This window comes from Carassius gibelio, chromosome B24 (genome assembly GCF_023724105.1).
Source record: "Carassius gibelio isolate Cgi1373 ecotype wild population from Czech Republic chromosome B24, carGib1.2-hapl.c, whole genome shotgun sequence".
Taxonomy (NCBI): Eukaryota; Metazoa; Chordata; class Actinopteri; order Cypriniformes; family Cyprinidae; genus Carassius; species Carassius gibelio.
This window is the reverse complement of record NC_068419.1, coordinates 16,681,345-16,697,097: the sequence shown is the minus strand read 5'-3', so window position 1 is coordinate 16,697,097 and position 15,753 is coordinate 16,681,345. Positions and strand designations below refer to the sequence as shown.

The window sequence follows — 15,753 nt, the reverse complement described above, 5'->3', positions numbered from 1 at the left end:
CACTTTCATCAGAGAACATAACTGTGGACCACTCAGCAGCAGTCCAGTCCTTTCTGAAGCGAGACGCTTCTGACGCTGTGTGTTGTTCAAGAGTGTCTTGACACAAGGAATGCGAAGCTGAAACCCATGTCTTGCAGACGTCTGTGTGTAGTGGTTCTTGAAGCACTGGCTCCAGCTGCAGTCCACTCTTTGTGAATCTCCCCCACATTTTTGAATGGGTTTTGTTTCTCAATCCTCTCCAGGGTGCAGTTATCCCTATTGCTTGTACACTTTTTTTCTACCACGTCTTCTCCTTCCCTTCTCCTCTCTATTAATGTGCTTGGACACAGAGCTCTGTGAACAGCCAGCCTCTTTTACAATGACCTTTTGTGTCTCGCCCTCCTTGTGCAAGGTGTCAGTGGTCATCTTTTGGACAACTGTCAGGTCAGCAGTCTTCCCCATGATTGTGTGTCCTACAGAACTAGACTGAGAGACCATTTAAAGGCTTTGCAGGTGTTTTGAGTTAATTTAATTAACTCAAAACACCTGCAAAGCCTTTAAATGGTCTCTCACCTGGTGCCACACTGTAATCAGATAATTAACTTAATTATCTGATTACAGTGTGGCACCAGGTGTCTTCAATATTGAACCTTTTCACAATATTCTAATTTTCTGAGATACTGAATTTGGGATTTTCCTTAGTTGTCAGTTATAATCCTCAAAATTAAAAGAAATAAACATTTGAAATATATCAGTCTGTGTGTAATGAATGAATATAATATATAAGTTTCACTTTTTGAATGGAATTAGTGAAATCAACTTTTTGATGATATTTTAATTATATGACCAGCACCTGTAAGTGTGCTGGTGGCTCGTACCGTGGCGATCTTCACGTTGTCTCGTATGTGCATGCGGTCCACGTCCTTCTCAGGCACGGGGTCAGAGCTGTCCAGATACGCCAGCAGACCGGTGGGCTGAAGGACAGACAGTGTTTGATGATTTCAGAGCTACTTCTAGCAGAAAAGCATTGGTGAATGTCCAGTCTGTGTCTCACCAGGATCCTCTTCAGCAGGTTCAGGGCCGTGGGGTTTTCTGCCGTCCACAGACCCACCAGGTGACGACTCAGCTGTCTGCGTGTGATAAACCCGTGATCAGGCCTGTGTTACAGTGTGAGGAGGTCAGTGTGAGCTGAACTGACCTGTTGGTGAGCATCCGCTGGTCAGAGCTGATGGTGAACATGGAGGTGTGCAGGTGTCTGGGCAGAGCTCCTTCACTCAGAGCCAGCTCCTGCATCTTACTGGAGATCTCCTTCTCTCCCTCCTGAGGACGACACGCTGGGATCAGACTCACACACACACACACACATACACACAGACACACACACACACACACACTGGAGGAACAGTGGCAGGACTCACCTCGATGATGGCCTTCATGATCAGACCCGCACCTTTGACGATGGCCATCGACGGATGCTGTGAGGAAGAACACACACACATTTCTGTTCAAAAGAAGAATTCATCAGGGACGCATCAATCAGAAGTGACAGTAAAGACATTTATAATGTTACAAGTGAATTCTGTTTCAAATAAATATTGCTCTTTTGAACTTTCCAGGGCCCTGATTTCTGCGATGTGGAAAACACAGACAGAATCCAGTCATTAAAATGGAATTTACAGTTTAACGCGGAATATCACGGAAGTTTGGATGAATTAATCAAAAGTATTACACTTAAATTAAATTGCGATATGCTCAAGAATCTGTAAATATTAAGCTGTAAAAAGGCTTGAATATGAATCCTTCATGTTCTGCGTGTCTGTGTGAATGAATGGCGCAGACGCGTGGTTTCGTTTATTACACACACACACACACACACACACACACACATACACACACACACACACACACACACATACTGAAGCACGGCGTGATCTCTCTGAATGAGCACATAAATACATGAACAACATCTCCAGAACTGCTCTGAGTCTCTTTCATTTGAGTGAAACTATCGTCATCACATACACACAGAAGCACAAAGATATTCACGGCAACCTGTCAAAATAAAAGTTCTGTTTAACTGGAATAAACCGTCATAAATAACAATAACAATAATGATATTATATTATTTATTATATATATTTAATAAATTATGAAAAATATTTTATAAAGAAATAAAGAAATAAATAAAACATTATATTTCTCCCATGTTTTAATTTTAATAATATTAAAATGGTTTGTGTCATTAAAAAAGTTTTCATGTAATTACATAACTGTGTTCAACATTGATAATAATCAGAAATGTTTCTTGAGCAGTAAATCATCATATTATTCTGATTTCTGAAGATCATGTGACACTGAAGACTGGAGGAATGATGCTGAAAATACAGCGGAGCATCACAGAAATACATTACACTTTAACACAGAAAACAGATGATTTACATTTGAATAACATTTTACATACATTTTTTACTGTATTTCTGATCAAATAAACACGGCTTTGATGAGCAGAAGAGACTTTTGATCATCATCTGACCCCTGACCTGGAAGAGTTTGAAGAGCGTGCGTCCGTCGGAGGCCACCATCTCCAGCAACATGTCGAACTGCTGGCTCTCGGTGGTCTCGCTGTAAGGAGCGCAGAGGGCAAAGGTCAGGAAGTCCAGCAGTGAGCTGATCACTAGCGCTCCTGAGCCGTGCTCCTGATGAAAGAGAAACAGGTGAGTGACCTTCTTCATCATCATCATCATCATCATCATCACGCTGCTCTACAGGCCTGGGACGCACCACGTTACTGATCAGCTTCTCCAGCAGATTCTCCAGGAACTTCTTGGAGGAGAGCAGAGAGGCTTTGTTCAGCTGCTCCTGGCGCAGGTCGTAATCATCGTGCATCGGCTGCAGAGCACAGCGGGGACATGTGAGGAGACGGTCAAGAGCGTGACTCTACAGGAGCTTCAGTGAGCGTCACTTACACACATGAGAGCACACAGCATGTCTATGGCTGCATGCGTCACACCGTTCTGGTTTCTCTTCAGTGCTTTAACAGTTTTCACTCCCAGCTTCTCTCTAAACCTGCAACACGCCAATAAAGTAAAAATGTAAATTTCACATAATGTATACATAAAAACATTATACAGGTGGATCTCAATGAATTAGAATGTTGTGAAAAAGTTAATTTCAGTAATTCAACTCAAATTGTGAAACTCGTATATTAAATAAATTCATTAAACACAGACTGAAGTAGTTTAAGTCTTTGGTTCTTTTAATTGTGATGATTTTGCTCACATTTAACAAAAACCCAACAATTCACTATATCAACTAATTATAATATGGTAACGTGCCAATCAGTTAATCAACTCAAAACACCTGCAAAGGTTTCCTGAGCCTTTAAAACGGTCTCTCAGTTTGGTTCACTAGGCTACACAATCATGGGGAAGACTGCTGATCTGACAGTTGTCCAGAAGACAATCATTGACGCCCTTCACAAGGAAAGGAGGGTAAGACACAAACATTCATTGCCAAAGAAGCTGCTGTTCACAGAGTGCTGTATCCAAGCATGTTAACAGAAAGTTGAGTGTAGGGCTGTGCAAAAAATCGAATACGATTTTCATGCACATCTCATCAGTAAAGACGCTCCTGTAATTAGAAGTATATCTCCAGCATGTACGTTCAGATTATGGTTTCCAGGTTTTTACAACAAATCCTGCCCAGTTGCTTCTCAAAACTAGTCCAAAACTAGCCCAATCGCGTTTCCAGGAGGTTCCCAGATAAAAAATTGCTTTCCGGGGTTAAAATTTAAGTTTAATGGCACGGTTGATTGGTAAAATTTGCATTTTAGGGGCTAAATATCACGTTATAAGTATTGTCGCTTCAACCCGCGGACATGAAAAACAAGCACAGACTTGGCAACACTGGTTGGCATTTACTACACCCAGCCGTAATTCACTGACAATCTACACAACATCGATGTTAAAATCGCAGGCGATTCTTTGTCGATTTTGAAAGCGATATTGTGTTAGTTGTCGGTAGACTACGGCTCTGTGCAGTAACTGCCGCTCCACCTGAACCAGTGTTGCCAAGTCTGCGGTTGTTTTCCATGTCCGCGGTTTGAAGCGACCCCAATAACAATAATTTGATATTTAGCCCCTAAAAGGCGATTTTTTTACCAAGACAAACATGCCAAAAAAAAAACGGATATTTTAACCCCGGGAATCTGGGAACCTCCTGGAATCGCGATTAGTTTTGGACTAGTTTTGAGAAGCAACTGGGCAGGATTTGTTGTGAAAACCTGGCAACCCTGATCTGAACACACGTGCTGGAGATATACTTCTAATTAAAGGAGCGTCTTTACTGATGAGAGGCTGGAGAACATCATAGCCCAAGTTGCTTGAAGGACAGTGTTAAGTTTCCACAGTCTGTGATGATTTGGGGTCAATGTCATCTGCTGGTGTTGGTCTATTGTGTTTTTGAAAACCAAAGTCACTGCACCCATTTACCAATAAATCTTGGAGCACTTAATGCTTCCTTCTGCTGACCAGCTTTTTGAAGATGCTGATTTCAGTTTCCAGCAGGATTTGTCACCTGCCCACACTGCCAAAAGCACCAGAAGTTGGTTAAATGACCAGTGTTGATACTTGACTGGCCAGCAAACTCACTGGACCTGAACCCCAGAGAGAATCTATGGGCTATTGTCAAGAGGAAGATGAGAAACAAGAGACCAAACAATGCAGATGAGCTGAAGGCCACTGTCAAAGAAACCTGGGCTTCCAGACCTCATCAGCAGAGCCACAAACTGATCTCCTCCATGACACGCCGAACTGAGACAGTAAAGCAAAAGGAGCCACTACCCAGTATTGAGTACATGTACAGTGTTATTGGTCTTATGAAGTATTTTAATTAGTTGATATAGTGAATTGTTGGGTTTTTGTTAAATGTGAGCCAAAATCATCACAATTAAAAGAAACAAAGACTTAAACTACTTCAGTCTGTGTTTAATTTATTTATTTAATACACGAGTTTCACAATTTGAGTTGAATTACTGAAATAAATGAACTTTTCATCTACATTCTAAATTATTGAGATCCACCTGTAGATGACCCAGAAGAAAAAAAAATATATATAAATAAAATAAATCACTCAATATTTGCATGTTCAATAGAAATACTGAATGAATCCTAGATGTATAAATAGTGGACAGGAGAACAACTACTTAATTCATACATCTCAGTGACCCAGAAATAATGATGAGAGAGAGAGAGAGAGAGAGAGAGAGAGAGAGGGAGGGAGAGAGAGAGAGAGAGAGAGAGAGAGAGAGAGAGGGAGGGAGAGAGAGAGAGAGAGAGGGGGAGAGAGAGAGAGGGAGAGAGAGAGAGAGGGGGAGGGAGGGAGAGAGAGAGGGAGGGAGAGAGAGAGGGGGAGGGAGGGGAGAGAGAGAGGGAGGGAGAGAGAGGGAGGGAGGGAGAGAGGGAGGGAGAGAGGGAGGGAGAGAGAGGAGGGAGGAGAGGGAGGGAGAGAGAGAGAGAGAGGGGAGAGAGAGGGAGGGAGAGAGAGGGAGGGAGGAGGGAGAGAGGGAGAGAGGGGAGGGAGGGAGGGAGAGAGAGAGAGAGGGAGGGAGGGAGGGAGGGAGAGAGAGAGAGAGGGAGGGAGGGAGAGAGGGAGGGAGAGAGGGAGAGAGAGAGAGAGAGAGGGAGAGAGAGAGGGAGAGAGAGAGGGAGGGGGAGAGAGAGGGAGGGAGAGAGAGAGAGAGGGGGAGAGAAAGGGAGGGAGGGAGAGAGGGAGGGAGAGAGGGAGAGAGAGAGAGAGAGGGGGAGAGAGAGAGGGAGGGAGGGAGGGAGGGAGGGAGGGAGAGAGAGAGAGGGAGGGGGAGAGAGGGAGGGAGGGAGAGAGAACAGGTGTAAAGCATTTAAACAAAAGAGGAAACATATAATAGCAAAACAAATAAGGATTTCCTTAAAACAGATTCAGACTAAGCCAATGGAGAGACAGATGGAGAAAAATGAGAAAGAAAAGGGGTACACTGAGATATATGGACTAATATTTACATTGCGGGTTCGAGTCCACCCATGGGACCAGATCTAAGAACAACAGAGTGTTTTTATTAAACCCAGACAGAACTGAGCAGCTCAGCAAACAGACCAAGATAACTCTCAGCTCAACACTGCACTGATCTCAGGTGTAGTTAATAACTGAATATACTTGGGCAGCTGTGTGAAGGCCTGGAAGCCCGCTTTAGACGCCACCAGACGCCTGAGGGCCTGGAACTGTGCCTCCAGCTCAGAGTTGGGCCCCGGCAGCTCCACGTCCTGAGATAAGAGCGCCAGGACCGCATTACTGATCAGTTTCTCCTTGTTCTCTGAGAAAAGACCCTACAGGAAGAGAACGGAGAGAATTCAAGTGAAACATGAAAACACTGAGCCCCAGCACACAGAGATGAAGCAGACTCACGTCCTGAGTGACGGCGTGTAACACTCCACTGTAAGAGATGTTGGCATTAAATCTGAACACTGCATCTGCAAAATTACAATCTACAAGAAAGAAGAACAAACAGAACCAAGTTACTCGAGTGCACAACCAAAAAACAAATACAAAACCTTAATTGATGTGAAGAGTTAACACAGGACGCACTGGGAGGAGCAGCGAGGAAGCGCAGGTGCAGGCTCTCCACCTCCTCATCCACAGGCATACTGAGCAGACCCCAGCGCTGACCCCTGTGTGTGGGGGCCATCTTCACACACACGTCCCTGTTCCCCGACGCACGCACGCTGTCCAACAGACTCGCCAGCAGAGAGTCCCTGCACACACACACACACACACACACACACACACACACACACAGTCAGACTCTGAGATCACCAGCAGAACCACACACGAGCGTCTGAGAGGCTGTACCTTTCTGTGGAGCAGTACTTGTGTATCTGACCACGGATGAACTCGACAGTGAACACCTGAGGATTGTCTGCATCACAGATCAGAGCGAACACCTGCACACACACACTGATTATACACACATGAACACTAGTTTCTATACATGCAATTTCCATGTGATTCTGTCAGGTGTTGCTTCAGTATGTGATCAGACAGACCTCTCCGAAGGGCTTGATGGTGACGATGTTGTAAGAGGCAGGGTCTCGCTCCACCAGACACGTCTCTGTGAGCGCTAGGATCCTCTTCACAGGCTCCTGAGACAAACACAGTCACGAGCATCCATCAGATCCCCACACACACACCAGAGAGCACATCAGGTCCTGAGCTGATCTTACCGTGTGCCGCGGCGTGATCTTCTGCACGATGAACTCGGTCAGTGAGGTGATGCACTCGTCCGAACTGTACTTCCCCAGACGCTCGCCGAGGAAGCCCTCGAAGCTCAGAGGATCCTTACGCAGACGCAGCGTGATGCCGATGAAGTTCCCAGCGTGTTCGATCGCACTGCGAATGATCTCATCACGGTGCTCGGACGCAAACAGATGCTGGAGAGAGAGAGAGACAGAGCGTGAGAGTGTGTGAGAGGGAGAGAGAGAGAGAGACAGAGAGTGTGTGAGAGGGAGAGAGTGTGTGAGAGAGAGAGTGAGAGAGTGTGTGAGAGAGAGAGAGTGAGAGAGTGTGAGAGAGAGAGAGTGTGTGAGAGAGAGTGAGAGAGAGAGTGAGAGAGTGTGAGAGAGAGAGTATGTGAGAGAGAGAGAGTGAGAGAGAGAGTGTGTGTGAGAGTGAGAGTGTGAGAGAGAGAGTGAGAGAGTGTGTGAGGGAGAGAGAGTGTGTGAGAGAGAAAGTGAGAGAGAGTGTGTGAGAGAGAGTGTGTGAGAGAGAAAGTGAGAGAGAGAGAGTGTGTGAGAGAGAAAGTGAGAGAGAGTGTGAGAGAGTGTGAGAGAGAGAGTGAGATAGTATGTGAGAGACAGAGAGTGAGAGAGAGTGTGTGTGTGAGAGTGAGAGTGTGAGAGAGTGTGTGAGAGAGAGTGAGAGAGTGTGTGAGGGAGAGAGAGTGTGTGAGAGAGAAAGTGAGAGAGAGTGTGAGAGAGAGAGTATGTGAGAGAGAGAGAGTGAGAGAGAGAGAGTGTGTGTGTGTGTGAGAGAGAGTGAGAGAGAGAGAGTGTGTGAGAGAGAGAGTGAGAGAGTGTGTGAGAGAGAGAGAGTGAGAGAGAGAGAGTGTGAGAGAGAGAGAGAGTGTGTGAGAGAGTGTGAGAGAGAGAGTATGTGAGAGAGAGAGAGTGAGAGAGAGAGTGTGTGTGAGAGTGAGAGTGTGAGAGAGAGAGTGAGAGAGTGTGTGAGGGAGAGAGAGTGTGTGAGAGAGAAAGTGAGAGAGAGTGTGTGAGAGAGAGAGTGTGTGAGAGAGAAAGTGAGAGAGAGTGAGAGACTTGACTTTGACAATCCTTTAATTTACCATTTTTCGGACAAATTACATAATTACATTACTACACATAATATAACTACACACAAATTCCACCACACCATACGTAATAAATATTACAATTTAAAAATTTTCTAAACACCTCACAGTTTAAAAACAGATCAGAAAAACAAACCATTCGTTGTTTAAGAGAAATAAAAACAATTAGAAATTAATTTGCAGAGAACCATCAATATCAATTTCACATAAACACTTTTCCACTCCCCAAGTATATTTAAATGTTTCTATGTCTTTAATCAGTTGATAGTACGCATGTTCCACCGTTAGCCTTGATTTGACTAAACCCTTTAAGATAGCCACTGCATCGGTTGACCCCACACCCTTTAGTTTACCTTTACGTGACAGCCATATTGCCATTTTGGCCTGCCCAAACAAAAAGTTTAGCATCACGTGGATCTTCTTTCTATTTTTTTTATACATGGGTCCATAAATAAAAAGTACAGGTGAGAACACTTCTCCTAAAATTCTACACCATTCTTCTATTTGAGATAGCAAAGCTTCAAGTCTACCACAGTAAAAAAACAAATGCAAAACAGTTTCTATTTGCCCACAAAATAGACATTCCTCCCCTACCTGTGGATCAATGTGTGCTCTGTATCTGTTTGTGGCTATTAAACCATGCACAATTCTCCACTGAAGGTCCCCGCACCTTTTTTCAATGGGAGGTTTGTACAAGGTCCCCCAGCTTCTTTTAGGGGAAGTGCCTGGTCCAAAATCCTCCTGCCATTTAGATTCTTTTAGTCCTTCTAAAGAGTTCATATGTGAGACTTTGACACATGTGACATACAGTGCTTTTTTCCCAGTTTCACTGAAAAGTTCCATTTCAGGAGTCTTGAAGGTAAGCAAAATCCCTTCCCTTTCTTGAAAAGCATTAAAAGCAGGTGCAATTTTTAACTCTGGGAAAGGAACATCTATATCTTCATTTGATGTCTCCAAACCACGTTTAAAATCCGTTGGCAAACGTTCAAAGAGCTCATTCAACAGTCTCTGTGTCAAGCGAATTGACCTCACCCCCAGCTTAGCGGCCAGCATCTCAGCAGACATCCATTCATTCGTTGTTATTAAATGTCCAATCTTTGTTATTCCAACATTCCTTAAAACCGTTCTCATTGTTGATGACTTCAAATTGTCCAAGTCCACAACAGGATTGTACAGCAGGGGTTCCTCTCTCATCCAAAGGCCTCTCACATCCTGGAGATTCCTTGATACATTTAATATTTTCCAGGCTTTCAACATAGACTGATAAAAAGGTGTCAGTCCAGACAAATCCATTCCTTGAGTGTCCATTAGAAAGAAATGTCGGTCTAGCCCCATATTGCCTGCTTTTCTTAAGAGGGCACAAGCTACTCCAGTCCAGCTTACATCTTTTCCATAAAGTAGTCTTTTTGCCGTCTGAAGCCTGAAAGTCTTTATTCTGCTTCTAATGTCCACCAATCCTTGGCCTCCTTCTTGTCTAGGTAGATATAACGCAGATGCTCTCAGCCAATGTTGACCAGACCAGAAGAAATTCACCAGACGTTTTTGAACACTTTCCACCAATTCCTCAGGGGGTTCTAAGACAGTCATTTTATGCCATAAGGATGAGGCAACAAGGTTGTTGCAGACCAAAACTCTTCCCCTGTACGATAGCTGGGGGAGCAGCCAATGCCAGTGAGACAACCTTGCACTCACCTTTTCCATCAGGCCCTCCCAATTCTGTTTCTTATATTCCTCTCTACCTAAAAATACCCCTAAGTACTTTAACCCAGCCCTTCCCCACTGTAATCTAGCTGGAAGCTGCGGTCCATTATAATCCACACCACACCATAGTGCATCACTTTTATCCCAATTTACTTTGGCAGATGAAGCTTTCCCATAACTCAGCAAAATATCTTTTAAAACCTGAACATCATATCCATTTCTTAAAACCACAGTGATATCATCAGCATATGCTGAGATTTTCACACAATCATTACAATTTAGAACATTTGTCTGTAACCCCGTTAGCTTTTCTCTCAATTTACAGAGGAGAGGTTCAATGACCAAACTATATAGTTGCCCTGAGAGTGGGCATCCCTGTCTTATGCCTCTTTGTACCTTAACAGGAACACTTAGTCCACCCGCCATTTTTATCATACATGTGGCATTATTATACAACAATTTTATCAATGAAACAAACTTGTCTCCAAAACCAAAAGCCTTTAAAACCTTGAAAAGAAACTGGTGATCAACTCGATCAAAAGCCTTTTCCTGATCTAATGATAAAATTCCTATATCAACATTATTTTCCAAGGCATAATCAACAACATCACGCACTAAATGCAAATTATCAGTGATACATCTATCCTTTATACAATAGGATTGATCTTTGTGTATAATTCTGTGCATTATCTTGTTTAACCTGTTAGCCAAACACTTTGATATTAGTTTATATTCGGAACATAGAAGTGCAACCGGTCTCCAGTTCTTTATTAAGGTAAGATCACCTTTCTTGGGAAGTAGGGTTAAAACTGCTCGTTGACAGCTTTTAGGCATCAAACCTATTCGAAAAACTTCTTTTAGTACTTCGTGGAAATCAGTTCCAATTAAGGTCCAGAAGTGCTTATAAAACTCGCCAGGTAGACCATCTATACCTGGGGTACGACCTGAGGCAAGTCCTGATACCGCAGCACTTAATTCACCAAAGGTAAGTTCTGATTCCAAAGTTTTTTTATCTTCAGCGTTTAAACAGGGAAGGTTCTGTAAAAGTTCATTCTGGCTCTTCTCATCTGTGTTTTCAGCAGAATATAACTTAGAATAAAAGTCCACTGCCAATCTTCGCATTTCTACGGGATCGCTTGTATCATGACCATTACTGTTTTTCAAACTAAGCATTTTATTTTCTTGTACACTTTTATGTTCCAAGTTAAAAAAAAAAGAAGTAGGCCCATCCATATCTTTCAATAACATAAACCTGCTCCTCACAAGAGCACCCTTAACTTTCTCATTTAGAACAGAACTCAACTTTAATTTCTTATCACTCCACTCTTGTACATACGCATCAAGATCTCTCATCATGTTCTCTTCAATGACTAGAATTTCTTTCTCAATCCCTTCCAAAGTTCGTTTCAAACACAAAGTTGAGTAAGATGTATATTGTTGACAATATTCTCTTATATGCGTTTTACCAATTTCCCACCAGAGAATTATGTTTTCATATCTGCATTTTTCGCTTTTCCAAGTTTCCCAAAAATGCTTAAAGGATTCACAAAAAAAACTTATCTTGAAGTAACTTTACATTAAAATGCCAATATGACCTCTTATTTCTTCTCGATATCAAAGTACAGTCAACAGTAATAAGCTTGTGATCAGTAAAATATGTGGGGATAATAGCTGTATGTACAACTCTATTTTTCATATTATTTGATAAATACAATCTATCTAAACGTGCAGCTGAAATTCTCCCCTCATTCACCTTTACCCAAGTATATTGTTTTACCATAGGATTGTTTTCTCTCCAACTATCCGTGAAGTTAGAAATTTTTACAATGTTAGCTAAAACCGTAGGTGACTGAAAATTAGGTTCTTCTCCATTTCTATCAAGAGATGGATCAAGTGTACAGTTCCAATCCCCTCCTAAAATGATCAAATCATTAACCTGCTGTTGTTTTAAGAAGATCTTCAATTTATTAAAAATATTTATCCTATCAGATCCAATATTAGGTGCATATATATTAACAAAAACAAAAAACAGACCATTAATATCAGCTCTAACTGCCAATAACCGTCCTGGTTCAATTTCTTTTTTTGACAGAATTCTAACTTTAGTGGTAGGAGAAAAAAGAATTGCAGCTCCTGCACTCAGGTTAGTCCCATGAGTAAGAACACACTCATTACCCCACCACAGTCGCCAGTCAACCTCATTATTCATATCACTATGAGTTTCTTGCAGGAAAATCACATCTAAATTTTTCAACCTGATAAATTCTATTATATTTCCTGCCTTCTTCCTATCCCTCATCCCATTAACATTTAAGGATCCCACCCGTAAAGTGTCCATCAGAAGAAGAGAGAGAAAAAAGACAGACAATAAGAAAAGCGTATTACCCATAGTGATTATTAGTTAGATTTTTTACCCCTCTTTGGTCCAAATTTTTCAGTTTTACCTTTATGTCGAATTGCAGTGATGTGTTTTCTTAGTCTAAAACGCTTCTGCTGTGAAAGCTCTTCATGATTGCTATGTCTCCTTGCCCACATAACAGATGTTATAAACTTCTCCAAGTCTGGAAAAAAATCACTAACTTCAACTTTTCTACCCTTCGTTTCATCAAGAAATTCACTGATTTCAGCCACAGTATACAAATCTTCCTTCGCCACTGTTGGCATATCTACACCTTCCACCCATTGATCATCATCTTTCATGCTATCATCTGTACATTGAGACATTCCATCCAACTCATCTACTGAGCCTTCCTCCACTGTTTGTACATCTGTCTGTGTCACATTCTCAACCACATCTTCAACTTCATGATTTGAATGCCTGACAACAGCATAACTACATCCAGCTTTCTCACCATCGCTTTCACTCACCTCATTATCCCCGATGATTCGTTCAGCAGGCCTTTTCTCTGTCACTTTTTTTCCTGCCGTTGTAATTTCCACGATATCCGAACTGTTGTTATCTTTTGACGATCCGCTCTCGGTTGAAACGACAGGCAAAGGCTGTTCATTGTCCACTTTTTTGTGCGGGCAATAGAAACGTTTGTGGCCCAAATTTCCACATTCGAAACACTTAAGATTATCAGTACTCGCATACAGCATATATGAACTTTCTCCATGACTCACGCGGAACGAAATCTCTAAAGTGCGCTCGGGAGAAGTGAGAAACATCAAAACCTGCCGCCTGAACGAAAGGACGTGTTTCAATGCCGTGTTTTTACATCCCAGCGGGATCATTCTAACTGGACTAGCAATTTTTCCATAACGAATCAACTCTTTAATGATGGCTTCATTTGAGATGAAAGGTGGCACGTTTGAAATTGTTACTTTCGTGGCCGGAGCCGCCAAGGGAGTCACAGGCACAAAAGTTTCATTGATCCAAATCCCGCTCTCTGTCAGCTGATTCACTAACTGTTCCGTTTTTAAAAACACTACAATCGCCTTGTTCATTCGTGATGCTGAGAGAATATTCTCAAAACCAATCAATTCTCCCACCACCACGAGAACTTCCTCCACGCTAACACCGGGCTCGACCACACACCTGCACCCATTTCGCATGGACACGTGTGGGTTTACCTGTGCAGTGTCAGATGCCATACCGTCACGCGACAAAGGCCGCGAGCGGCTAAAAATACAAAAGTACTTTTACTAAATAATAATTAAATTTAACACCAAAGAGGGGAAAAAAGAAAAAATTAGATAAGAAGAACAGTTTTTACGCTCGCTCAAACCAACACACTCCACTCTTCCACCACACTCGCACATGCGCAGAGAGAGAGAGAGAGAGAGAGAGAGAGTGTGTGAGAGAGAAAGTGAGAGAGAGTGTGAGAGAGTGTGTGAGAGAGAGTGAGATAGTATGTGAGAGACAGAGAGTGAGAGAGAGTGTGTTTGTGTGAGAGTGAGAGTGTGAGAGAGTGTGTGAGAGAGAGTGAGAGAGTGTGTGAGGGAGAGAGAGTGTGTGAGAGAGAAAGTGAGAGAGAGTGTGAGAGAGAGAGAGAGTGAGAGAATTTTTTGAATTTTGAAAATCCTTTTATAACAAAAATATCATAGAAAACAACATCACATACTTTTCAATCTATTAAAGATCTTACATCAACACTTCAGAAATAACCAGTTCATTTTCAACTAATGAACACAGCACATTATCACAGCACCACTCAACTTCAAAAATATCCAATGTACTCATTAATTTATAAAAATTAAACTCAATTACAAGTCGTGATTTTACCATTTTTTTAAAAGCGGTTATAAGTTCTTGTTCCCCTTTCTGTTCAATTTTATTTCTCCTAGTTATATACAGTATTGTTCAAAATAATAGCAGTACAATGTGACTAACCAGAATAATCAAGGTTTTTCGTATATTTTTTTATTGCTACGTGGCAAACAAATTACCAGTAGGTTCAGTAGATTCTCAGAAAACAAACAAGACCCAGCATTCATGATATGCACGCTCTTAAGGCTGTGCAATTGGGCAATTAGTTGAATTAGTTGAAAGGGGTGTGTTCAAAAAAATAGCAGTGTGGCATTCAATCACTGAGGTCATCAATTTTGTGAAGAAACAGGTGTGAATCAGGTGGCCCCTATTTAAGGATGAAGCCAACACTTGTTGAACATGCATTTGAAAGCCGAGGAAAATGGGTCGTTCAAGACATTGTTCAGAAGAACAGCGTACTTTGATTAAAAAGTTGATTAGAGAGGGGAAAACCTATAAAGAGGTGCAAAAAATGATAGGCTGTTCAGCTAAAATGATCTCCAATGCCTTAAAATGGAGAGCAAAACCAGAGAGACGTGGAAGAAAACGGAAGACAACCATCAAAATGGATAGAAGAATAACCAGAATGGCAAAGGCTCAGCCAATGATCACCTCCAGGATGATCAAAGACAGTCTGGAGTTACCTGTAAGTACTGTGACAGTTAGAAGACGTCTGTGTGAAGCTAATCTATATTCAAGAATCCCCCGCAAAGTCCCTCTGTTAAAAAAAAGGCATGTGCAGAAGAGGTTACAATTTGCCAAAGAACACATCAACTGGCCTAAAGAGAAATGGAGGAACATTTTGTGGACTGATGAGAGTAAAATTGTTCTTTTTGGGTCCAAGGGCCACAGGCAGTTTGTGAGACGACCCCCAAACTCTGAATTCAAGCCACAGTACACAGTGAAGACAGTGAAGCATGGAGGTGCAAGCATCATGATATGGGCATGTTTCTCCTACTATGGTGTTGGGCCTATTTATCGCATACCAGGGATCATGGATCAGTTTGCATATGTTAAAATACTTGAAGAGGTCATGTTGCCCTATGCTGAAGAGGACATGCCCTTGAAATGGTTGTTTCAACAAGACAATGACCCAAAACACACTAGTAAACCAACAAAATTAATGTTATGGAGTGGCCAGCCCAATCTCCAGACCTTAATCCAATTGAGAACTTGTGGGGTGATATCAAAAATGCTGTTTCTGAAGCAAAACCAAGAAATGTGAATGAATTGTGGAATGTTGTTAAAGAATCATGGAGTGGAATAACAGCTGAGAGGTGCCACAAGTTGGTTGACTCCATGCCACACAGATGTCAAGCAGTTTTAAAAAACTGTGGTCATACAACTAAATATTAGTTTAGTGATTCACAGGATTGCTAAATCCCAGCAAAAAAAAAATGTTTGTACAAAATAGTTTTGAGTTTGTACAGTCAAAGGTAGACACTGCTAT

General features: G+C 42.1%; 1 protein-coding gene across 4 annotated transcripts in view; it reads right to left on the bottom strand.

Annotated features, from left to right (window-relative positions):
- LOC128013574 (dnaJ homolog subfamily C member 13-like) overlaps nucleotides 1-15,753 on the bottom strand; it is a 67,561-nt gene that overhangs the window by 27,878 nt on the left and 23,930 nt on the right. For all 4 annotated transcript variants that reach the window (XM_052596675.1, XM_052596677.1, XM_052596679.1 and 1 more), the window contains exons 7-19: nucleotides 7,233-7,439; nucleotides 7,056-7,151; nucleotides 6,862-6,953; nucleotides 6,598-6,764; nucleotides 6,418-6,497; nucleotides 6,169-6,338; nucleotides 2,946-3,045; nucleotides 2,761-2,868; nucleotides 2,520-2,675; nucleotides 1,398-1,454; nucleotides 1,178-1,299; nucleotides 1,034-1,109; nucleotides 858-953 (exon numbers count right to left, since the gene is read on the bottom strand). In XM_052596675.1, coding sequence (XP_052452635.1) covers nucleotides 858-953; nucleotides 1,034-1,109; nucleotides 1,178-1,299; nucleotides 1,398-1,454; nucleotides 2,520-2,675; nucleotides 2,761-2,868; nucleotides 2,946-3,045; nucleotides 6,169-6,338; nucleotides 6,418-6,497; nucleotides 6,598-6,764; nucleotides 6,862-6,953; nucleotides 7,056-7,151; nucleotides 7,233-7,439 — 1,527 coding nt within the window. The remainder of the gene's footprint in view (nucleotides 1-857; nucleotides 954-1,033; nucleotides 1,110-1,177; nucleotides 1,300-1,397; nucleotides 1,455-2,519; nucleotides 2,676-2,760; nucleotides 2,869-2,945; nucleotides 3,046-6,168; nucleotides 6,339-6,417; nucleotides 6,498-6,597; nucleotides 6,765-6,861; nucleotides 6,954-7,055; nucleotides 7,152-7,232; nucleotides 7,440-15,753) is intronic.